This window comes from Coccinella septempunctata, chromosome 1 (genome assembly GCF_907165205.1).
Source record: "Coccinella septempunctata chromosome 1, icCocSept1.1, whole genome shotgun sequence".
NCBI lineage: Eukaryota > Metazoa > Arthropoda > Insecta > Coleoptera > Coccinellidae > Coccinella > Coccinella septempunctata.
In genome coordinates, this window is record NC_058189.1 from 21265535 (window position 1) to 21291872 (window position 26338).

General features: G+C 41.2%; 1 protein-coding gene across 4 annotated transcripts in view; it reads left to right on the forward strand.

Annotated features, from left to right (window-relative positions):
* LOC123323036 (serine/threonine-protein kinase Genghis Khan) overlaps positions 1-26338 on the forward strand; it is a 163785-nt gene that overhangs the window by 35347 nt on the left and 102100 nt on the right. For all 4 annotated transcript variants that reach the window (XM_044911233.1, XM_044911236.1, XM_044911234.1 and 1 more), the window contains exon 9: positions 21392-21654. In XM_044911233.1, the coding sequence (XP_044767168.1) occupies positions 21392-21654 (263 nt within the window). The remainder of the gene's footprint in view (positions 1-21391; positions 21655-26338) is intronic.

The following is a 26338-nucleotide window of genomic DNA, read 5'->3' on the forward strand; positions in this document are numbered from 1 at the left end:
TATAATATCTCTTCATTCAAACAGTGGATGCTATTTTGATGACAAATTCAATATTTTCAATTATTCAGTTCAACATTTTGTTGCGGTCGCTGTATTTTGCCTTCGGGAGCTGTTTGAAGTGTATTATTTACATACTTTTCAACTTATCTTTACTTCCTTTCGAATATTATTACTTGCTTTTGATATCAATCGTAATTACTGGGTAACAATTTTCGAATATCATTCATTATTGACCCATATTTACTGCAATTCATCACGTACTTACACCAGATTTCATTTACTATTGTACATTTTGAAAATTTGTAGATCATATTGTATTATTCAACTGTCGACCATATCTTCTGAAGTAAACGCTAGTTTTCCTTTTCCACACATTTATTAATACACGTTTCATAAATCTAGCAATCGATTTACATTGTTCAGTTTTTTATTACCTCGGATATTTATTATATCAGATTATTATATTAGATTGATTCATAATGTCCAGCAAATTAACTAGAGCTAATTTACTGCGCCAAACAGCCTATTCGCGTTTAAAGGAAGCTCAAGAAATAGGCATTCAGGCATCAACAAATGAATCTTATAAATCGCAGTTTTTAGCCAGAGCTGATGAAATAGAAGGCGCTTATGAGGATTTTCGATCATCACACAATACAATCATTGGTTTAATTTCAGATGAAGAATTTTCAGAGTACGATAAACTCAGAATCGCGGCTGATCAGGCATATTACTACGTGAAATCAATTAAACATGATTTGTTATTGAAAAATTCTGCGGGAACCTCTTCAAACACTTCATCAAAAACTAGTTTACAACCTTGCAAGCCTTCAGCCAGAATTCCCAAGCTTTCTATTCCAACATTTTCAGGCAATTTTCGAGATTGGCCTAGCTTTTTCGACTTATTCAAGAGCATCATTCATGAAAATACTGATTTGTCTGATGTTGAAAAGTTTCGTTATCTTTTAACATCCCTTAGTCACGAACCTTTAGCACTTATTAAAGGCATTCCTCTCATTGATGCAAATTATAAAATTGCATACGAAATTTTAGAGAAAAGATACCAAAATAAAAGAATACTTGCCAGTCAGTATTATAATGATATTTTCAATGCCCAACCAGTACAGAAACCGACATCTGTGAAATTAAGACATCTTTTAAATATATTTACGGAAAATGTTGCCGCTTTACGTGTTCTCGATTTCCCTGTCGATCATTGGGATTTCTTATTATTTAATATGCTTATGAACAAATTAGATGTTAAAACACGTACTGACTTCGAGTTAGAAAATAGTGTAAATCATGAGATTCCTACTTATCGACAGTTGGTTACCTTTTTAGAGAGACAATGTACAGCTTTGGAATCTGTACAATTCACTACTTCCAATTTGCAATATGCAAACAGTGGGATCCCTCAGCGGGTTTCCCGAGCCCCTAGTAGAGGGCCTGTGGCTAGCTTCGTTGCTTCCGAGTCCCAGCCTGGTCCATCTGGCCAAAGCACTAAGTGTTTTTTATGTTCGTCTTCTTATCCCTTATACAAATGTCAATCATTTCTAGCCAAAACTCCCCAAGAACGTTTTTCTTTGGTCAAACAACATAATCTATGCGTTAATTGTTTGATTTCTCCTCATTCTGTCAGAAATTGTAGTTCTAGTCATAAATGTAGAATTTGCAAATTACCACATCATACTACTCTGCATTTCGATAAATCATCAAAAGGTTCAAGTCCTTCACTTCAGCCATCCAATCAGAGTGAACCCGTCAACTCGGTGGGGGAAACTCAATCTATTGTTCCAACATCTCTCGTCAGTACAAACTCTTCTACGGCTTCAACATTAACAACGATTTTATTATCTACTTGTGTGATACATGTTAAGGATTTCAACGGAAATTTCCAGAAAATTCGCATACTTTTGGATACAGGGTCTATGGCAAACTTTATTTCCGACACTTGTGTTAGACGTTTGGGACTTCCTCGAAGAAGGATATCAATACCTGTGGAAGGGCTAAATGGGATGACATCATCCACCACTCAGGGTACAACTTCTTGCCTTATCAAGCCCTGTGATCAGTCTGGTCCAACTTTCTCTCTTGAAGCCATTATCATACCCAAGGTTTGTTCGAACCAACCCAAATTTCATATTAATCCTCGAGATTTGACTCATATTCATGGGCTCAAATTAGCGGACCCTAAATTTTATCAACCAGGTCCTATAGATATGCTTATAGGAGCTGAGTTAGTTCCTTTCCTTTTGAGGTCCAAACGAATTTTTGGTGGACCCAATCAACCGGTAGCCTTGGAGACCATCTATGGATACGTTCTTCAAGGACGAACCTCTACATCTCCTCAAAAATGCCATTTGACATCTCTTCATTCGTCTGTGGATTTAAATGTGGATCATATTTTGCGAAGGTTTTGGGAGGTCGAAAATGTCCCTCAACCTCCTTGTGTATCACCTGAGGATGAAATTTGCGAGAAAATTTATTCTTCCTTGACTTTTCGGGAGCCTACAGGCAGATTCTCAGTTCCTCTTCCTTTCCGAATACAGAATCCGTCTTTCTGTGATACCTACACTCAGGCCTATAGAAGATTTTGTATGCTTGAAAATCGATTCCTGAAAAATCCAAACCTCAAAGGAAAATACGTGGAATTCATGACAGATTATATCAACAGAGAGCATATGAGTCCAGTCCCAACATCAGAATTTAAATCCCCTACTTCATACTATATTTCACATCATGCAATTTTCAAAGAACAAATTGAAAATTCTTCCGTTATTTACAAAATTCGAGTAGTATTCGACGCCAGTTTACGTGACGTTCAAGGTGTTTCTCTGAATGATACTCTGTATACTGGACCCAAGCTTCAAAAAGATATATCTTGTCTCCTACTTAATTTTCGCTACTTTCGTTACTGCTTTACTTGCGATATCAAACAAATGTACCGCCAAATCAATGTAAATAAAGAGTTTTGGCAATTTCAGAAAATAATTTGGCGATCTGATCCTTCTGAGCCTTTAAGGGAATATTATTTACGAACAGTCACTTACGGTGTTTCGTGTTCACCGTATCTTGCTTTGAAAACGTTACAGGAGTTAGCCAAGTCCGAAAAGGCACGCTTTCCCAAAGCAGCCAAAGCCTTAGAAGAGAATTTTTATATTGATGACGGGCTCCTCGGTAGCGATTCCGTCGAAGATACTCGCGCTCTTCAATTGGAGCTCATTAATCTTTTAAGAGAAGGTGGTTTCGAACTGGGCAAATGGGCCGGTAATCATCCCAGTCTTATTCAAGATTTTGGGTCCGATGTGTTGACCGACTGCACATTCGATAAAGATGAACCTTCTTTCATCAAAGTCCTAGGTCTTAAATGGAATCCCAAGGCGGATGTATTTTCATATTCATACTATCCTCTCAACAAAACCTGTAGCAAACGGTCGATTCTTTCCGAGGTTAGTAGAATATTTGACCCTTTGGGTTTCGTTTCTCCATGCTTGCTGCTTGCAAAGCAGCTTCTCCAAAAGTTGTGGCAATCCCACGTATCTTGGGACGAAGAGCTTCCTGAACACATACAGCGAGTGTGGCAACAATTCAAGGTAGAACTACCCGGTCTCGGTAATATAAAGATACCACGATACTTTGGCTTCGATAGGACTTCTGAAGTACAGATTCACGGTTTTTGTGATGCGTCCGAAATTGGCTATGCCAGTGTGGTATATCTCAGGTTCTGGAATTCCAATAGTTTTAAAACCACCCTTGTTTGCGCCAAATGTAGAGTATCTCCTCTGAAAACTCAATCAATCGCAAGATTGGAACTCCTAGCAGCTCTTTTACTTGCTAATCTCATAGCATTCGTGATAGAAAGTTTCAAAGGCATATTCACTTTCAATGACATATATGTCTGGTCAGATTCCATGATTGTTCTCACTTGGGTTACTTCGTCTCCGCATAGATGGAAAACATTTATTGCCAATCGCGTGAGACATATCCAAGAAATAATCTCCATTTCATCTTGGCATCATGTGCCTTCCCATCTGAACCCGGCAGATTGTGCAAGTCGTGGTTTATCACCGGCGCAACTTTCGCAGTTTTCCCTGTGGTGGGATGGTCCAGAATTTTTGTTGAAATCTGAAGAGCATTGGCCTACTCAGAATAACTTTCATTCTTCAAATGGTGTTGAAATTCCGGAAGAAAGAGCGCCCACTGTTTTGTTGTCAAAACTCATTACCACGGAAAATGTTATTCTCTGTTTGCTTTCAAGATTCTCATCTCTTCCAAAAATACAGAGAATAACCGCATATATTTTGCGCTTTGTATCAAACGGATTGAAAAGGAATGATATCTCAATGTTTAACCTTTCTATTAGTCCTCAAGAAAGTGATAATGCGCTAAAGTATCTCATTAGGGTGGTTCAGAATGATGTTTTCGCCGAAATTAGGCTGAAGATTAAACAAAATGAGGTTTTACCAAAACCAATACGCAAGCTTGCTCCATTCATTGATCAATATGGTCTTTTAAGAGTTGGGGGACGATTGCAAAAATCACCATTTTCGTTCGACGTTAAGCATCCTTTACTTTTACCTAAAGTCCATAGACTCACGGATCTAATTATTGAATGGACTCATCAAACTTCTTTACACCCGGGCTTAAAGACAATGCAGTATTTATTACTTCAACGCTTCTGGATTCTTTCCCCTAGAAGTGCGATTTACAGATGTTTGTCAAAATGCATTCGTTGTTTTCGATGCAAACCCAAATCCTATAATCCATTCATGGGAAATTTACCGAGTGTAAGAGTAACTCCCTTACGCGCTTTCACCTCAGTTTGTCTCGACTTTGCCGGACCTTTTCCCTTACTGATGAGTAAGACTAGAGGTGCAAAAACGTACAAGGGCTACGTTTGTGTTTTCGTGTGTTGTAGCACAAGAGCCATTCATTTCGAGGTAACTTCCGACCTCAGTTCCGATACATTTTTGGCGGCATTTAGGAGATTCATATCTCGACGCGGACAATGTTTGTCAATTAGAAGTGATCAAGGCACCAATTTTAAAGGAGCTTATAATGAAATGATCAACCTAGCTCAAGTCACTGCTGAAACCCTCTCAATTACTTGGGATTTCAACCCACCAAGCGCACCACACTTTAACGGCTTAGCTGAAGCTGCGGTAAAATCTTTCAAAACCCACTTTTATAAGGTCATCGGTACCCAAGTTTTGAGTTATGAAGAATTTTACACCCTTATGACTCAGATAGAGGCTGTGTTGAATTCTCGCCCTCTTTGTGCGGTTAGCACAGACCCAAATGACCTCCAAGCTCTAACCCCAGGTCATTTTTTGGTTTTTGAGCCACTGGTCAGCTCCATTCCAAATCCTGACCTGAGCTCTTTAAATATAAATCGACTAAATCGTTGGCAGTTAATCCAACGCATTCAAGGCGATTTTTGGAAAAGGTGGTCCAGAGAATATATTCATTCGCTCCAAGAAAGATCAAAATGGTCTACATCCAACCCCTCACTTAATGAAAATTCGTTGGTTCTGATAAAAGACGACCAACAACCTCCTCTTCGTTGGCCTTTGGCCCGAATCATGAAATTACATCATGGTGATGATGGTGTTGCACGGGTTGTTACACTGAAAACAGCGTCCGGCGGCACTATGCAGCGTCCAGTGGTCAAAGTATGTCCACTGCCTGTTCATTAATCTGGACATTCCTTTATTTCTGAAAAATTAGTTATTTTTCATTATTTATTTCGTGATTGTATTCATTTTTCGTTGAATTTGGGATAAAAACATTCGTTTTTGGTGGGGGAGAATGTTTGGGAATCTAAATTTCCTAATTCATAAAACTATCAATAAAATTTTGTTATTTGTTTTTATGGGCCAAATTAAATTAAGAAGTATTTGTTTTCCGTCAATAATTTTCGAATTTCGCGGTGATTGCAAGTTACACCACGAAAACATCCGCAACTGCTGTTTTTTCGGACATATGTGGAATCAGTATTGTTCTTACGGCCGAACTAGAGAGTACTCTCGCTCGATAAATTATTATTAATATTTACTACGACAATCAGAAAATACGATCCATTGCTGTGATCCATAGCTACACGACTCCGAACATCCAGGAATCAAGAAAATAACGAGGTAAGCAGTTGCCCTATTTTTTTTCTCTTCGAGGTGTACTTGCTCGTATATTGTTTCATAATTATTCTCTTTCTTTTTTTTTAACCAGCATTCATTCCTACGTTGACAGGAAGAGTCATAACTTTTTTTTTCGCAATAATAAATTGGACTAACCTTTATATCAAGAAAAAGTAACACCAGTGTAGTGGACTGTATTTGTTTATCGGGTCGTGGAATCAAAGAACGGTTTCTTATTTACTATATATTCACAACACACTTGGGCAAACGATGACTGGAGACTGCAGACTGTCTCAAACCCTCGCCCTTTATACAATATGCGCCCCTTCTTAGGGTCTCAGAGGCACCGTATTGGTGGGGGCGGCTGACCTATGGGTTTACAGTTCTACTATTACATGGGTATATTTACACAATATTTACAATTTTAAAACTTTCTTTCGCCGTCCATCTCGGTAGGTAAGTTGGTTCTCCTTTTTCACTCGCCGTCCGTAACAGTCCTCCCCCCGGCGCAGCTTGCGTAGTCCTCTTCCTTCAAAACGACGGCGAGCTTACTCACTGGTCGTCGGAAAACGCCGGTTTTCGTTCGTACTTCGGCGACCCTGATGCCACCATCTGGTCCGGGATATGTACTCTTCACTAACCCCATCGGCCATGTGTTTCTTGGCAGTGTGGTGTCAACGATCAGGACCACATCTCCGATGCGCAGGGGACGCGCCTTGTTACTGGAGTCTCCTCGAGGTACTAAAGTGGGTAGGTACTCCCGTACCCAGCGCTTCCAAAAGTGGTCTGCGAGAGCCATACTTGCTCGCCATGTTCGTCGATTGGCCTCATCACAGTGCCCCGTGGCTGGCATGCCGGTCGATGATCCTATCAGGAAGTGGTTGGGTGTGAGTGCTTCGGGATCTGCTGGATTCACGTGGGTCAGTGGTCGGGCATTTATCGAGAATTCTGCCTCCGTAAGGAGCGTCCGCAGTACTTCTTCTGTCGGCGCCTTCTCTCGCAGTGTCACCCTGAGTGCCGTCTTCACTGATCGTACCATCCTCTCCCACGCGCCGCCTTGGTTTGGCGCGCCAGGTGGTATAAAACGCCACTCCATGCGATGCAGCAACCCTTCGTCTTGTAGTTTTGGAAGCCATTCTTTATATGCCAGACGGAGTTCTTGGTCTGCCCCGCGGAAGTTGGTGCCGTTGTCTGAGTACATGAGTCGCGGCCAACCCCTGCGTGCTGCCATCCTTCTCAATGCCATGATTGTTGAGTCCGTTGAGAGTGACGCGACGATCTCGATGTGTACGGCGCGTGACGTGAGGCAAGTGAAAAGTGCACCCCACCTCTTCTCTCGCCGGCGCCCTATCTTGATCATCATTGGCCCGAAGTAGTCCACCCCACAGTTGGTAAAGGGACGGTGAAAAGGGTCCATGCGAGCAAGTGGAAGATCTCCTGTTGCTGGGGTCGTCGGCATTGCTCGCCTTCTTCGGCAAAAGGCGAGGTTCTTTTCTATGGCTCGTACCGTGGGTCGAAGGTGAATGATCCAATAGTGTTGGCGTAGATCGTTGGTCACTCGTTCTCTATTGGCATGTCCCGCAGAGCAATGCTCCCGTAGAACGAGCAGTTTTGTGATTGGGTCTCTTCGTGTCACTTGGTGCGGCGGATGCTTCAATACGGCCTCTTACTCTCAGAATTCCATCCTCCATCACGGGATCTAGTCGGTAGAGCCGGCTCGCCTTTGGTATGGTTCGGCCTGACCGGATTCGCTCTACCTCGTCTTGGAAGCTGTCTTCTTGAACACGTCGTATCAGCTCCTTTTCTGCGCGCTCGATGTGTCGATGTTCCAGGTTAATCGCTCGTCGTCGACAGATATCCACGAAGGCTAGGACTCTTGCTGTAGTTCTCACCAGAATTTCGTATTTGGAGAAGCGGGCAGGATCAGGTACACAGCTGGATCTTCTGGGATTCTCCCTCACATGTAGGACTTCCTCTTCTGTGTCTTCATACGCCGTCTTCCCGGGCCACTGGTCTTCAGGTAGATGGAGGAAATCTGGTCCCTGGAACCACCGGTCCGTCGAGATGATGGGCGCATTGGTCAAACGTGTGGCATCGTCAGCCACGTTGTGGTCGGTCGGCAACCATCTCCATTCTTCCTTTTGGGTGAGCTCAGCAATCTCACCGAGTCTATGTGCGACGAAAGGTGTATACCGTCGCATGTCGTTCCTAACCCAATGGACCACCGTCGACGAGTCCGTCCAGTACGTCGTCTGGTCCACTTCCATGCGATGCTCCCTCTTGATGGTTTCGGCGAGACGAGCACCTATCACCGCTGCCTGGAGCTCCAACCGAGGAATCGTCAGCGCTTTCTTTGGCGCTACCTTCGCCTTTGCCGCTATTAAGACGACTTCGATGGTCTCGTCGTTTCTCGTGATGCGCCAGTATGCCGTTGTCGCAAATGCCTGCTCACTTGCGTCACACAGTATATGAAGATCGATCCGTTCATACCCGTTCAACGTGTAGCAGCGTGGCAGTCGTAGCATCGCGATCTCGGGAAGTTGCGCCAGCCAGGATGTAAAGAGCTCGTTTTCTTCTGCCGGGATCGGTTCGTCCCATGTCATCTGAAGTCGCCATAAGCTCTGTAGGATGATCTTAGAGCGGATGGTGTAATGGCTCAATAGCCCCAGCGGGTCGTACACAGACATGACAGCGCTGAGTGCTTCTCTCTTGGTCGGTGCTCGCTTCCCCGCTTTGACATCTTCAGGAACTCGGCTCATGCAGGTGTTGAATCCCAACTCGTCTCGTTGAGCATTCCAATACAACCCAAGTATCTTGCTTCCGGGCTGTTCTCCCCCCAGTTGCGTAAGGGCTGTTGCGTGCAGCTCTGAGGGAATTCCTTTCAAAATTTTTGGGTCACTAGAGTTCCATCCCTTCAAATTGAAACCAGCACGAGCATGCACTTCTCTCGTTTCTTCGACAGCCTTTCGAGCTTCCTCCGCATCTTTGAAACTCTCCACCCAGTCATCCATGTAGTGAGCGTTCTTTATGGCTTTCAGTGCACGCGGGAACTCCTTTCCGTGTATGTCTGCATTGTGATTACGGACATGGTGAGCTATGTACGGAGAGCTAGTTGCGCCGAAGAAAACACTGGTCATCTTGTACTTCTTCGGAGGCCTTTCTCGGTCTTCTCCCCTCCACAGGAACTGTTGAGCTGGTTGGTCCTCGGGTCGTACTTTGATTCGCAGGAACATCTCTTGGATATCCGCCGTGATAGCGACGGCCCCTTCTCGAAATCTGAATAATATGCCGGGCAACGACAACAGCATATCAGGTCCTTCCAGTAACTCGTCGTTTAGGCTCACCCCATTGTTTCTCGCCGCTGCGTCGAACACCAATCGATAACCCGGTTTGTTTGGATTCGTCACGGCAAAGTGAGGCAGAAACCACTTCACTGGGCTATCGTCTTCCGAACCGTCACATGGCGTCGCGTAACCCTTTTTCAATAGATTTTCAATTTGCTGAGAGTATTCCATCTCGAAAACCGGGTCCGCGTCCATCTGTATTTCCTTCCTTTTGAGACGACGCAAGGCCTGATTGTAACTTGCCGGCATTGTCATCTTGTCCCTACGCCATGGTAGCCCCACCTCGTAGCCGACGTCAGTCTTCTTGATGGTCCGTTCGACTATAGTGACGGCTCGCTGGTGTGCCTCGCTCATTCTAGGCGTCCCTTGCACGCCCAGTGCTTCGATCTTGAAGTGTGCTTCTACGAGATCGTGCAGTTCCTTCTCGCCTGAGTTAACACTATTGGCCCGTTCGTAAATGTGCAGTACGTCCTCTCCTCCGTAGATGGCGCGGCGAAGCGCAGTCCCTGGTCGTGCCATCTTCTCCAATGTAGCTGCCAGATGTTCCATGCTACTTCTCGTTCTTGTTGGAGTTGGTGACCTTGCTCGTACTGTTTCGAGACGCGTCTGCCTTGGTTCCTCTCGTTGTAGCCCCTCCCCCCGTTGGCTGACTGGATTTTGTATCAGCCACTCGTTATCTTTCTGATGTGGTTCTTCTTTGAAAAGGGGCTCGGCCTGCTGCTCTCCTTTGACACTTCCATCGTCTAGGATTGCCGCTATTTCTGCGGCCAACCGCATCTTCACGAGATCGGCTTCCATCTTAAGCTCGAGTCTCTTAATTTCGGCCAGTTTCTCCGCTGCCTCTAATTCTGCGAGCCGCCTTCTTGTAGTCACACTGACATTCGTTCGATGTGACCTGTTTGTCGATCGATGTGACCTGTTTGATTTTGCCGGCGACCTCTCGCGTCTTTTGTCACTAGCCATATTAGGTTCTACCAACCCAGACAATGGTGACGCCGGCTGATCCAGGGGAATGTTCCTCAACCGATTCAGGGAGTCGTTCCTCAGTTGTTCCCTCTCGATTGCTTGGAGACGACGTTTTTCTTCCATCTCTGCTGCGTCCACCTGACTTCTTGTTATTACCATTTCGCAGCGTGTATACGAGTTCCAGTCAATGACCGACGCCTCTTCGTGTTGCGTAGATCTGAAAAGATCCGAGTGTTTCTTCAGATCTGAAAAGATCTGTTCGCTTCTTCAGATCTGAAAAGATCTTTTCGTTACTTCAGATCTGAAAAGATCTTTTCGTTCCTTTAGATCTGAAAAGATCTTTTTCGTTCCTTTAGATCTGAAAAGATCTTTTTCGTTACTTCAGAGTGAATTGATCCGCTCGCGCTCAGCTCTGAAAGATCTTTTCGTTCTTCAAATCTTCGATCTTTTCGTTCTTCAAATCTTCGATCTTTTCGTTCTTCAAATCTTCGATCTTTTCGTTCTTCAAATCTTCGATGGTTCTCTTGATTCGGCTGAAGGACCAGACTGTAGTGGACTGTATTTGTTTATCGGGTCGTGGAATCAAAGAACGGTTTCTTATTTACAATATATTTACAACACACTTGGGCAAACGATGACTGGAGACTGCAGACTTTTTTTTTTTTTTTTTTTGTGTAGCAGGGGGAAAATCTGCAAAACAGACGAACACACCCTCTGCTAAGGGGAACAGTGTGGGGATTCTCACTCTCTGAGCTCGAGACCCACGACCCACTAAAAACCCTTAACTGCTTCTTCATAGGTTCCGGGCATTTTGCCTATTAACCAGTTGACTCTTATGGTTTCTGGACTCTCACACGATCATAGTCGTGTTGATAGTTGTATGCTGCCTATAGCTTTTATAGGTTAAGCTCTTCTTTGGTTACATTTAAATCCTTAACTGATCTCTCGGTCTTCGGTGGTAGGTTCTTGACCTTCTAGCTTCTTCCGTTGCAGACTGCAGACTTTTTTTTTTTTTTTTTTGGTGTAGCAGGGGGAAAATCTGCAAACAGACGAACACACCCTCTGCTGAGGGGGAACAGTGTGGGGATTCTCACTCTCTGAGCTCGAGACCCACTAAAAACCCTTAACTGCTTCTTCATAGGTTCCGGGCATTTTGCCTATTAACCAGTTGACTCTTATGGTTTCTGGACTCTCACACGATCATAGTCGTGTTGATAGTTGTATGCTGCCTATAGCTTTTATAGGTTAAGCTCTTCTTTGGTTACATTTAAATCCTTAACTGATCTCTCGGTCTTCGGTGGTAGGTTCTTGACCTTCTAGCTTCTTCTGTTGGATCGTAGTCGACTAATCTTCGTAGTTCCTCATTTGGATGTTGTTTGGCTTTGTCGAATATCCTTTCCGCCTTTCTCTTCATAAATTCTGTAACTGGTTCCCATTCCAAGTCCTTGTAGATTTGTTTGTTCCTAACAAACCAGGGTACGTCCATCGCCATTCTAAGGAGTTTATTCTCAGTGGCCTGTATTCTCTTGATGTGGGTCTTGGCTGCGAAGCCCCATGCCGCCGATCCATATGTGAGTTGTGGTCGCGCAATAGTTTTAATCATCGTCAACTTGATGTTCTTATTCATATGACTTCTTCTGCCTATGAGTGGATAAAGTTTACTCATTGCGGCTTTTGTTTTATCAACAGCACATTTGATGTGGTTTTTCCATGTAAGTCCTCTGTCAAGCGTCACTCCTAGGTATGTTGCTTCATTTTTCCATTCAACCTCTTGTCCATCAACTTCAAGGTTTTCTTCCATCCTCAATCTTCTCTTTTGCAGTAATATTGCTTGAGTCTTTCTTCCATTGATTTGGATTTTCCATTTGATGCACCATTTGAGTAATTCATCTATGGCTTCCTGCAGTCTCCGGTGTATGATCTCTGGGCGTCGATGTCTGAACGCTATTCCTGTGTCATCTGCGTACAAGGTGAGCATATTCCTAGCATTCTTCGGGATATCATAAACGTATATTACGTAAAGCAGAGGTCCAAGTACCGATCCTTGAGGCACTCCCGCTTCCAATTGTCTGGTTTGAGAGGTTGCTCCATCTATCTTCACATAAAAGTTTCTATTCCTCAGATAATTCCTTATAATCTTGCATAGCTTGGTCGAATATCCTGCTCTTTTCATCTTGTATATTAGGCCTTCGTGCCATACTCTATCAAAAGCTCTCTCGATATCCATCAGAACTAATCCTGTGGCCTGTTTGGTCTGCATTCCTTCGGTGACGTATTCTATGAGCCGTAGTAATTGGAGTTCAGTCGAGTGTTCTCGTCGAAATCCAAATTGTTCGGGTGGGATTATCTTCAACATTTCTGTTTCCTCATTCAGCCTTTTGGCGATAACCCTCTCGACGACTTTTCCTAGTGCTGATAGTAGGCTGATTGGTCTATAATTTTGAGGAAATTTCCGTTCCTTTCCAGGCTTGTTGAAAACTATCATTTCTGCAGTTTTCCATCTCTTTGGGTAGTATTCGGTCCTCATCACTCCGTTTGTTATATTCGTCAAGGCTGCTATTCCTTTTCTAGGCAATTTCTTCAACATATAATTCGTTATCCTATCTTCTCCCGGTGCTTTCCGGTTTTTCAGTTTCATTATGATCTCTTTGATTTCTGTTGGTGAAGCCGGTTTTGGAATGATTTCGGTTTCCGGTGGTTCCATCATCAGTTCTTCGTTTGCCTCCACTTCTTCTTCTAGATCTTCATTGTCATCATCATTTCTGTAATTTATTCTGGCTTCTCTCTCAATTGTGTCGGCAAGTGCTTCGGCTTTTTCAAGTCTCGTATATACCATTCCGTTTGCTCCATGCAGTGGAGGTATAACTGTCTGTTCTCGTCGTAAGCGTTTTTGCATTTTCCAAGCCGAGTGATCTATTGTATTCAGTTCCCTTAATCTCTGGTGCCATCTGTTATTACGCAGTTCTGTTAAAGCATTTTTCAATATCTGACTATGCTTATTCAGTTTCTTCTTGTCTTCTTCTCTTTTTGTTGTTCTGTAGATTTTCCTGAGTCTTCTGTTCTTTTTTATAAGTTCCTTTATATCCCTTGGCGTATCTCCATGTGAATGTTTCGGAATTGGTTTCCTTATTCTCTTGGTGCTTTCTTCATAGGCTTCTTTTATATGATTTTCCAATTTTTCAACTGCTTCATCTAATTCATCCTGGGTGTTTATTTGGGGAATTTCCCTGATTTTCTCCTGAAGTAAATTCTTATATTTCTCCCAGTCTGTGCGTTCCTTGGTTTGTGTCTCTTCTTCGTTTCTTGGGCCATGTCCCACTATGAATTCTATGGGATTGTGGTCTGAAGTTCCGTCTTCTATTGTATCAATGCTGATTTCTTCAGTGATGTCTTTCACTACGACAATGTCCAGTACATCGGGTAGTCCATTTACTCTTGGTATGTAGGTCGGTATATCAGGTCCTATCACAACTGCATTAAGTTTTTCAGCATAAATCTTCAGTCTTCTCCCGTTTGTATTTTCCACCCTACTGTTCCATTCCTGCGATTTGCAGTTAAGATCACCAATTATGATTTTCGGGTGTCTTCCTTCTAGTAGCATTTTTAGATCCTCTTCCAGCATGTCCTTATCCGGTGATTTATAAGTTGAAATAATCTTCACTTGCCCTCGATTAGTATTCACAATAATCGATATTGCTTCTACTTCTTGTCCATTGAATATTTGGTCGAAATGGTGATCCATATTCTTTCTAGCCAGTATAGCAACGCCACCTGTGCTGTTAGGTCTATCATTTCTGTAAATATCGTAATTGGGAAATGCTATCCGAACGTTGGGGTTAAGTCTCGTTTCTTGAAGAGCTATGACATCCGGTCTCTTCTCTTCAATCAGTTCTTCGAATTCTGATCTGCGGGCTCTCAATCCTTCGACGTTCCAAGAGACGATTATGAGATTGTTCTTTATCGTCGTGTCAGCCATTAAATATTCTTAATAATTTGCTGCATCTTCTTCTCAATCTCTTTCTCCAGATTCTGCATCATCGTGCTGAGGAGGTTTTTCGTGAACTTATCCAGTTCCTCAGTGATTCCAGAAATTCCTTTTCTGGTTTCGGCTTTTTTGACGGTTTTTGCCTTTTCCGTCTTTTTCTCTGGTTTCTTCGTCTCTTTGACTGCTTCGGTTGCAGTTTCCTGGGGTTTCTTCACTTCCGAAGAGTTTGGGGATGGCCTCGGTGTATTTTGTGTTGGCCTCGAGCTGGTCTGGTTCGATCTTGGCGATCTCTTGGTCTTTTTAGTGACCAATTTCCATTCGCTACATCCCTTGTAGCTGGCTGGATGTCTTTGCTCTCCACAGAGAACACAAGAGGCATTTCGCTCCTCGTTCTCCCTGGTGAGCGTACACTCCTTGGAGCTGTGATTACCGGAGCATTTCACGCACCTCCATGGAAAAGTGCACTTACTTTGGGCATGTCCATATCGCTGACAGCGGTAACATTGTCCAGGCCCGGTCGTCCTTCTCTTAGGTTCAACAACACAGTTCATGTTGTAGAGCCTTCTCACCTCGAAAATACCCTTATTCTGGGTTTTAACCAGCAATAAGGGCATCGGCCTCTTAGTTATATTTGAGGTCATTCTTATGACCTCAGCATCGACGATCCCTTGATCCTTGAGGTCGTCAAGGATCGTCGGGATATCTGCATCCAGCGGTAGATATCTCACTACCGCATAGATTTTCTTTTCTTCCTCCCGTTGAAGAGTGTAAAACTCCCTATTTATTTTATGAAGGAAGTCCGTCATTCTTCTGTGGTCTTCCGCGGTTTGTGGAACGACCCTAATTCCGTCCTTCACAGTAGTCGCTCTGCTGTAATTTATTCCGTTTCGCATTAACGCGTTGGAAATTGACGTCCATTCGGACGTATCCCTCAGGGTAACTGGGGGGATTTTTTCTTTTCTCTCCACTGGAGTGGTTTTCTCTTGGGCTGGGGTTTCCAAGACTCTTTTCTTGTTTGCCTCTTCATTTGACGAGGAGCTATCCTTTCTCACTCTTTTGGCGGGTGGGGAAATTTTGGTTTGAGGGGTTTTGACCACCTCCATCTTCTGTTTTTGAACCGGTAAGTTCACTTCTTGGACATTTTTCAAAATAATGTTCTTCTTGAGTGCTTTGGAGTAAGGACTTTCCTTATTTCCCTCCTGCAACTCGAGCCTCTCCCTGAGATTTTTAATCTCAGCAACTAAGCTAGATACGCATCTATCTAACTCATTCACCCTCGCTTTCAAACTTGCGTTCTCCTCTCTCAAAATATCGTGTTCGGACACGACATTAGCGATTTCTGGCGCGTCTTCTTCCATTACGGACTCGCAGTCCGAATGGTCAGACATTTTAGAATCTAATTAATAATTACTTCGCTACTCAAAGAAATTGGAAATAAAATTTTTCAAGACAAAAGAAAAATGTATCTCATGCATAAAAACAAAACGGCTCATCAAAAATTCTCTACGCTATGAGAATAATCAGAAAGAAAGATACGAAAAATAAGCTCACCTGATGTTTTCTGCAGTACCAACGAGAAAATTCTCTGGACACTTAGGATGAACACCAACTTTGAAAATTTTAACGAATTAAAATTCCGATAACAAATATAGAACCTACACAACTTCACAGACGGAATCAAATATTCCGTAGCTTGGTTAGTGGGCACTTTCACCTCCGCTTTCACTTTTACGGCACTGTGACTTTCTCGTCCGCTTTCTCTTTTATAGCACTAGGAGCACTGTAGCACGTCTTCTCCTGTCAAGCGATTGACTCGGAATGACTGAGACTGCAGACTTTTTTTTTTTTTTTTTTTTTTTTTTGGTGTAGCAGGGGGAAAATCTGCAAACAGACGAACACACCCTCTGCTGAGGGGGAACAGTGTGGGGATTCTCACTCTCTGAGCTCGAGACCCACTAAAAACCCTTAACTGCTTCTTCATAGGTTCCGGGCATTTTGCCTATTAACCAGTTGACTCTTATGGTTTCTGGACTCTCACACGATCATAGTCGTGTTGATAGTTGTTTGCTGCCTATAGCTTTTATAGGTTAAGCTCTTCTTTGGTTACATTTAAATCCTTAACTGATCTCTCGGTCTTCGGTGGTAGGTTCTTGACCTTCTAGCTTCTTCTGTTGGATCGTAGTCAACTAATCTTCGTAGTTCCTCATTTGGATGTTGTTTGGCTTTGTCGAATATCCTTTCCGCCTTTCTCTTCATAAATTCTGTAACTGGTTCCCATTCCAAGTCCTTGTAGATTTGTTTGTTCCTAACAAACCAGGGTACGTCCATCGCCATTCTAAGGAGTTTATTTTCAGTGGCCTGTATTCTCTTGATGTGGGTCTTGGCTGCGAAGCCCCATGCCGCCGATCCATATGTGAGTTGTGGTCGCGCAATAGTTTTAATCATCGTCAACTTGATGTTCTTATTCATATGACTTCTTCTGCCTATGAGTGGATAAAGTTTACTCATTGCGGCTTTTGTTTTATCAACAGCACATTTGATGTGGTTTTTCCATGTAAGTCCTCTGTCAAGCGTCACTCCTAGGTATGTTGCTTCATTTTTCCATTCAACCTCTTGTCCATCAACTTCAAGGTTTTCTTCCATCCTCAATCTTCTCTTTTGCAGTAATATTGCTTGAGTCTTTCTTCCATTGATTTGGATTTTCCATTTGATGCACCATTTGAGTAATTCATCTATGGCTTCCTGCAGTCTCCGGTGTATGATCTCTGGGCGTCGATGTCTGAACGCTATTCCTGTGTCATCTGCGTACAAGGTGAGCATATTCCTAGCATTCTTCGGGATATCATAAACGTATATTACGTAAAGCAGAGGTCCAAGTACCGATCCTTGAGGCACTCCCGCTTCCAATTGTCTGGTTTGAGAGGTTGCTCCATCTATCTTCACATAAAAGTTTCTATTCCTCAGATAGTTCCTTATAATCTTGCATAGCTTGGTCGAATATCCTGCTTTTTTCATCTTGTAGATTAGGCCTTCGTGCCATACTCTATCAAAAGCTCTCTCGATATCCATCAGAACTAATCCTGTGGCCTGTTTTGTCTGCATTCCTTCGGTGACGTATTCTATGAGCCGTAGTAATTGGAGTTCAGTCGAGTGTTCTCGTCGAAATCCAAATTGTTCGGGTGGGATTATCTTCAACATTTCTGTTTCCTCATTCAGCCTTTTGGCGATAACCCTCTCGACGACTTTTCCTAGTGCTGATAGTAGGCTGATTGGTCTATAATTTTGAGGAAATTTCCGTTCCTTTCCAGGCTTGTTGAAAACTATAATTTCTGCAGTTTTCCATCTCTTTGGGTAGTATTCGGTCCTCATCACTCCGTTTGTTATATTCGTCAAGGCTGCTATTCCTTTTCTAGGCAATTTCTTCAACATATAATTCGTTATCCTATCTTCTCCCGGTGCTTTCCGGTTTTTCAGTTTCATTATGATCTCTTTGATTTCTGTTGGTGAAGCCGGTTTTGGAATGATTTCGGTTTCCGGTGGTTCCATCATCAGTTCTTCGTTTGCCTCCACTTCTTCTTCTAGATCTTCATTGTCATCATCATTTCTGTAATTTATTCTGGCTTCTCTCTCAATTGAGTCGGCAAGTGCTTCGGCTTTTTCAAGTCTCGTATATACCATTCCGTTTGTTCCATGCAGTGGAGGTATAACTGTCCGTTCTCGTCGTAAGCGTTTTTGCATTTTCCAAGCCGAGTGATCTATTGTATTCAGTTCCCTTAATCTCTGGTTCCATCTGTTATTACGCAGTTCTGTTAAAGCATTTTTCAATATTTGACTATGCTTATTCAGTTTCTTCTTGTCTTCTTCTCTTTTTGTTGTTCTGTAGATTTTCCTGAGTCTTCTGTTCTTTTTTATAAGTTCCTTTATATCCCTTGGCGTATCTCCGTGTGAATGTTTCGGAATTGGTTTCCTTATTCTCTTGGTGCTTTCTTCATAGGCTTCTTTTATATGATTTTCCAATTTTTCAACTGCTTCATCTAATTCATCCTGGGTGTTTATTTGGGGAATTTCCCTGATTTTCTCCTGCAGTAAATTCTTATATTTCTCCCAGTCTGTGCGATCCTTGGTTTGTGTCTCTTCTTCGTTTCTTGGGCCATGTCCCACTATGAATTCTATGGGATTGTGGTCTGAAGTTCCGTCTTCTATTGTATCAATGCTGATTTCTTCAGTGATGTCTTTCATTACGACAATGTCCAGTACATCGGGTAGTCCATTTACTCTTGGTATGTAGGTCGGTATATCAGGTCCTATCACAACTGCATTAAGTTTTTCAGCATAAATCTTCAGTCTTCTCCCGTTTGTATTTTCCACCCTACTGTTCCATTCCTGCGATTTGCAGTTAAGATCACCAATTATGATTTTCGGGTGTCTTCCTTCTAGTAGCATTTTTAGATCCTCTTCCAGCATGTCCTTATCCGGTGATTTATAAGTTGAAATAATCTTCACTTGTCCTCGATTAGTATTCACAATAATCGATATTGCTTCTACTTCTTGTCCATTGAATATTTGGTCGAAATGGTGATCCATATTCCTTCTAGCCAGTATAGCAACGCCACCTGTGCTGTTAGGTCTATCATTTCTGTAAATATCGTAATTGGGAAATGCTATCCGAACGTTGGGGTTAAGTCTCGTTTCTTGGAGAGCTATGACATCCGGTCTCTTCTCTTCAATCAGTTCTTCGAATTCTGATCTGCGGGCTCTCAATCCTTCGACGTTCCAAGAGACGATTATGAGATTGTTCTTTATCGTCGTGTCAGCCATTAAATATTCTTAATAATTTGCTGCATCTTCTTCTCAATCTCTTTCTCCAGATTCTGCATCATCGTGCTGAGGAGGTTTTTCGTGAACTTATCCAGTTCCTCAGTGATTCCAGAAATTCCTTTTCTGGTTTCGGCTTTTTTGACGGTTTTTGCCTTTTCCGTCTTTTTCTCTGGTTTCTTCGTCTCTTTGACCACTTTGGTTGCAGTTTCCTGGGGTTTCTTCACTTCCGAAGAGTTTTGGGATGGCCTCGGTGTATTTTGTGTTGGCCTCGAGCTGGTCTGGTTCGATCTTGGCGATCTCTTGGTCTTTTTAGTGACCAATTTCCATTCGCTACATCCCTTGTAGCTAGCTGGATGTCCTTGCTCTCCACAGAGAACACAAGAGGCATTTCGCTCCTCGTTCTCCCTGGTAAGCGTACACTCCTTGGAGCTGTGATTACCGGAGCATTTCACGCACCTCCATGGAAAAGTGCACTTACTTTGGGCATGTCCATATCGCTGACAGCGGTAACATTGTCCAGGCCCAATCGTCCTTCTCTTAGGTTCAACAACACAGTTCATGTTGTAGAGCCTTTTCACCTCGAAGATACCCTTATTCTGGGTTTTAACCAGCAATAAGGGCATCGGCTGTTTTGTTTTATTTGAGGTCATCCTTATGACCTCAGCATCGACGATCCCTTGATCCTTGAGGTCGTCAAGGATCGTCGGGATATCTGCATCCAGCGGTAGGTATCTCACTACCGCGTATATTTTCTTTTCTTCCTCCCGTTGAAGAGTGTAAAACTCCCTATTTATTTTATGAAGGAAGTCCGTCATCCTTCTATGATCATCGGCGCTTTGTGGGACGATTCTTATACCGTCCTTTACTGTCGTCGCTCTTTGGTATTTAATACCGTTTCGCATTAACGCGTTCGAAATTGAAGTACATTCGGACGTACCTCTCAGGGTGACAGGGGGGATTTTTTCTTTTCTCTCCACTGGAGTGGTTTCCTCTTGGTCTGGGGTTTCCAAGACTCTTTTCTTGTTTGCATCTTCATTTGACGAGGAGCTATCCTTTCTCACTCTTTTGGCGGGTGGGGAAATTTTGGTTTGAGGGGTTTTGACCACCTCCATCTTCTGTTTTGGAACCGGTAAGTTCACTTCTTGGACATTTTTCAAAATAATGTTCTTCTTGAGTGCTTTGGAGTAACTTTCCTTATTTCCCTCCTGCAACTCGAGCCTCTCCCTGAGATTTTTAATCTCAGCAACTAAGCTAGATACGCATCTATCTAACTCATTCACCCTCGCTTTCAAACTTGCGTTCTCCTCTCTCAAAATATCGTGTTCGGACACGACATTAGCGATTTCTGGCGCGTCTTCTTCCATTACGGAATCGCAGTCCGAATGGTCAGACATTTTAGAATCTAATTAATGATTACTTTGCTACTCAAAGAAATTGGAAATAAAATTTTTCAAGACAAAAGAAAAATGGCTAAGTTATATATTTTCTATACTATGAGAAAAATAAATCGACTCACCAGTGATATCCGTGGAACCAGCGATCTTGGAGGTGATCTGGACTCTACACTGAACACACTGAATTTGAACGAATTTCCGCTCTATAACGCATACACTTATAGAACTTACAAAAAAACTTCGGAAGTTTCGTAGACGGAATCAAAAATTCCGTAGCTTCGCTAGTGTCAACTTTCACTTCGACTTTCTCTTTTACAACACGAGAGATGACGTATCGCACTGCATCGCTAGTGTACACTTTCACTTCGACTTTCTCTTTTACAACACGAGAGATGACGTATCGCACTGGTATCATTCAACACATCTACCTGCTTCAACGTCTCGAGGTTGACTGAAATGACTGCAGACTGTCTAAAACCCTCGCCCTTTATACAATATGCGCCCCTTCTTAGGGTCTCAGAGGCACCGTATTGGTGGGGGCGGCTGACCTATAGGTTTACAGTTCTACTATTACATGGGTATATTTACACAATATTTACAATTTTAAAACTTTCTTTCGCCGTCCATCTCGGTAGGTAAGTTGGTTCTCCTTTTTCACTCGCCGTCCGTAACAACCAGAAAACTATACTTCTTAGGAAACAGACTCCAACCGAAGTATTTTCGTTATGGTAACACTTGTGTTTTTTTTTCCAGTTGTATATCAGATCTTGGTAGCCTTACTGATGCGAATAAGAGCATCATCGATAGAGAGAATAAACATAATAATGAAATAATATCAAACAATCAAAGTAAAGAAGTTGAGAAAAAGATGTCTTCCCCAGATGGTACTAGGAAATTACAGGATGAAATAAATATGCTCACCAAAAGAAATTGTGAATTGGAATCTCAGTTGAAAAATTTTGAGAGTAATACCACTAAAGAATTGCTCTTGGATAATATAGATGGTTCTGAAAGTGGTAAGTTCATCTTCACCATGTTTTTATGGACTTTCAATACATTTACCTTAAGCACTTGCCAGCATCTGTTAAATTCGTTAATAATTCGAAATACTTTTGTAACTCTTTGTGTAATATGTATTCACAGAAGACCAACACGTTATTTCCATATGACATGGGCTAAAAATTTAAATCATGTTGGGTCACAGTGGACGTCAATTCATCTACGACTCACGTGATTGTGCGTGAATCGTGAGTTTGATAGGGTGCGTGGGGTAGAGAATAAAGGTAAGCGTCCACAGTTCCACATCGTAAGCAACGCACGGATCGCATCGAAAGTATTTTAGAATGCTTTGTATAAGAACTCATCTAAGTGCGTCCACTGATACATATCGTACTACTCGGATGCATCGCTTGATCCTTTTAATGCGATCCGTGCGTTGCGTACGATGCGGACATTGTATAAAGACCACATAGTAGTGTAACGCTAAGGGAACGAAGCTTTGATGCGAATGGAGGCAACCACTAGATGGCAGCTTCGCATGTGGAGGCTCACTTATCGATCGATACAGGCCCGTCTTACGGATCTTTAAACGTCCGTCGTAGCGGTTTATTATCTATTTCGAAATAAACCGATCTTTCTGCTTGAAAGAGATATTTCGGATCTGACGGAACGAATTTTATATTGTTTTTATACTTTTGAATGTCATTTCGAGCGATCCATACATTAAGTAGGTATCATAAAGTAAGAAATTTTGAATTTATTAATAATGCCCTTCTTCGGAATACTCCTATCTTTATCTACCTGCACAGGTATAGAAAATTACCAAGAATGTTCAACCGAACGTCTCAGAAAAATTGTACCTAATTCGTTAATTGTTATCTTTTTATGATACCTCCATATAATGTCAATGGTCGTTTGAACATTGTAAATAGAAAAATTTACATAGGTCAACCCAATAACGTCAACTCTTCTATATTGTTTGAAAAGACCTTTCATATTATCCGACTGTAAATAAAGATAGTTTCTGCCCTTTGGAGGAATATCAGGTATAATTATTATTCACGTTTTTGGTACTCAAATGGAATTCTCTGAAAATATGAACGTTTTTCCTGGAATTAAAGGATAATAATACCAGGAATATATTTCGCTTTTTCTTCTGGTTCCTACGTATATAAGGTAGAAAGATCTAGTACAAGTTAGTCTCATTCGAGAAATGTTATGTGTTTAGTTCAGCTCTTAAGTTCAACGTCAAAAGTGCTACATAAACGATAATTTCTAAAACAAAGAAAACTTCAGTGATTTCTTGAGTTTCAGTTGTACCATATTAGTTTAGACGGTAAGCTAACATACTTAAAAACGATTAAATCTTTTTCAATTCAGTTTCGATTTTTCTGCTAATATAAATTGTTCACGTGAATATTTGTAGATGTCTGGAAATAAGTGCGAATACTTCAACTGCGGGTTATCTGCCAGATTGGATAAAACTATAAGAATGTTCAGATTTCCAGTGAAAGATGAAGAAAGATGTAAGCTATGGATCCTACATTCAGGTGATTATTTAAATCTTTTTTTTTTTCATCAAGTGAATGCATTTGCCCTTTCTTGTTTACTTTGTATATATTCATTCGATTTTGAAGGGTCGACAAAAACAATCAAATCGATTTATATATACAGTCCCTGGTCAGTTTATTAGACGCACTGAGGATTTTTTTTATATTTACTGGTATTGCCCGAGAAGAGCAGAATATTTGAATTTCATTTCCACAGAATGTCAGTTTTATCTACGACTCTCATTAAATTGTTCTATTTGGCATTTATTTTTGATGTTGTAGTATTAGTACTTAATTATGAATTAGTACTATGTCTTCCAGTGGACGTCTTGCATTCTGCAGGTTCAGACGTTATTTCGATCATCCACATATGAAATCATTATCCTCGAATGCAGCAAACCGAACAATTCTGCATTGATAGTATGAAGCTCTCATAGCTACACAGGGTGGCTCAGCAAAATATTAGAATTTCATGTTTAATCATCAATCAATCGATATTTTTTATTGAATATGATATATTATATGTGAAAACCATTTACAGATGAAGTATATTGAACATATACATTCAATTTAATAATTCAATATTGAGATTTTGCATCGAATCGATGCGTCTAATAATATGGCCAGGGACTATATATATATATATATATATATATATATATATATATATATATATATATATATATATATATATATATATATATATATATAACGGTTTGGGCTGTGTCCCTTTTCAAATTTGTAAAAATTACAATGCAATTCGTTGACAAAACAAACAAAAAACAAAAAAAATGATGATTCATTGGAACAAAGTAGATGAGGTTATGTTCCTATTTTCCCATTAATATTTTTGTGTCAGTTTGAAAATATTTATTTCGAATTTCATTGGAAGATATACCTAATTTTTTCATGTTCCTACGCAACTTTTCGATACGTGGTGAAGTTTAGCCGGAAATCATTTTCCACCCCTAAAAATTATTACCTACCCCTGTTTTGATACTTCGAATCCCCTTCATTGATATTAATGCACTTTTCATTCATACTTTAATTTTCCGACCAACCACTAAGAATGCTAATAATGTTTTCTCTCAATTATGTTTGGCCCTAGACTGCTATTCAGTTTCAACAATTCATTTATGAGTTATTGTTTTTCTCCTGAAACTTTGATTCTCATACGTAATCATCGTAAACTGAGATGCATTCATTGATAATAATAATAATAACAAAAACGATTTCAGGGAATGGTAAGTTGACTGACTTGAGCCCCCAATCACTAAGAAAAAAATATTTGTGCAGCAAGCATTTCCCTGTCGAACAATCGTCACGAAGGAAATTAGCTCCAAACGCTATTCCTGATAAATATGTTGAAGATTCGAACCTTGAGAATAGTCCATCACTGCAAGTAGCTTCCACCTCAAGATCTTATGGTCCAGCAAGGAAGAGATTATTTCAGGACATCAAGAGAGAAAGTGAAAGTAGTTCAGAAAGTGAATTTCCCCAGGAATTGCTAAATTTGTCATTCGAACAAAAACGAAGAAACAAATTTGTTTCCCCCGAAGAAACAATAAAAAGACTGAAGGAACAACTGAGATCTTTAAGGAAAAAACATAATTCTGTGAAGACTCAGCTAAACCAAGCGAAAAGAAAGATTGTCCGATTACAGAAATCGCCAACAATTCAATTTAGTGCAACAGCAACAAATTTCACGAAGTGCCTTTGCAGAATGCAATTGAAAAAACGCGTTCGGTCTCCTTGGACTTCACTCGAGAAAAAAACAGCAGTTTCTTTATATTATAAAAGCCCTTCTGCATATATTTTTCTCAGAGAGAAAGGCTTCACTCTTCCATCAGTTTCAACTATCAAGAAGTGGCTGGGAAACTTCAACTGCGGGCCGGGATTCAATGAAAAAATCATGAACCAGTTGACACTTAAAAGCAACACAATGCAACCATCAGAAAAATATTGTGTTGTTTTATTCGATGAAATGAGTTTGAAGAAGAAATTAGAATATAATGAAAAGACTGATTTGATCGAAGGTTTGGTTGATTTGGGAATGTCAAAAAGAAACCCAGTTCCTGCGAATCAAGCAATGGTCATAATGATTCGCGGAATTTATGCTCCCTGGAAAATTCCTCTAGCATACTTTGTTTCTCGTGATGGAGTCCGTGTTGGAGAATTGACAGACATCATTATAGATTGTCTCAAGAAACTTGAAAGTGCTAATTTCAAGCCTGTTGGAGTGGTATGTGATTTATCCAGGGTAAACCAACAGTTTTACAGAAATATGGGAGTGTCAGTTGATAGTCCATTCTTTTCCATCGAAGGAAAAAAATATTATGCTTTTAATGACGTGCCACATCTCCTGAAATGTTTGAGAAATAATTTCCTCCATAATCAGTTTATTTATGAAGGAAAATATATAGACTTTTCTGATATCAGGAAGGTGTATGAGATCGACAGGAGGAGTAGAACCGGAAGGTGTCTCTTGAAATTGACAGATAAACATTTAAATCCGAACGGCTTCGAAAAAATGAGTGTTAAACTAGCTGCTCAATTGTTGAGTCACACTGTAGCCGCAACAATCAAAGTTGCTTTGAGGAGTGGTGAGCTAGTTTCTAAAACAGGAGAGAATACCGCTTATTTTGTAGATACGGTAAATGATTTATTCGATTCATTGAACTGCAATTCATTCAGTAATAATAATCCCAAAAAAAGAGTTCTTTCTGATAGAAACCCTCAAATTTTGGAAGTTATGAATACTGGATATGAATTGATAAGAAAATTATATAAGATTGATAAGAGCGGTCGCCCCTGTAGACCTCCAAGTTTCGATGGATTTCTACAAACCATTCAAGCTGTCAAAATGTTTCATAATGAGCAGAAAAATAAAGGTTTTCCATTCATATTTACAGGTCGCCTCAATCAAGATCCTCTTGAAAATCAGTTTTCTATTTATAGGCAAAAGGGAGGTTATAATAGAAACCCCACTGTGCGGACATTCAGGGCATCATTCAAAATAAATTTAATTGCGAATTTGGTCAGATCATCAGTTAATGCAAATTCTGGGACTAATATTGATAGTGATCAGTGTATTTTGGATGTGGATGACATTAGTGATCAATATTCTGAAACTTTGGATGATGCCGTGAGT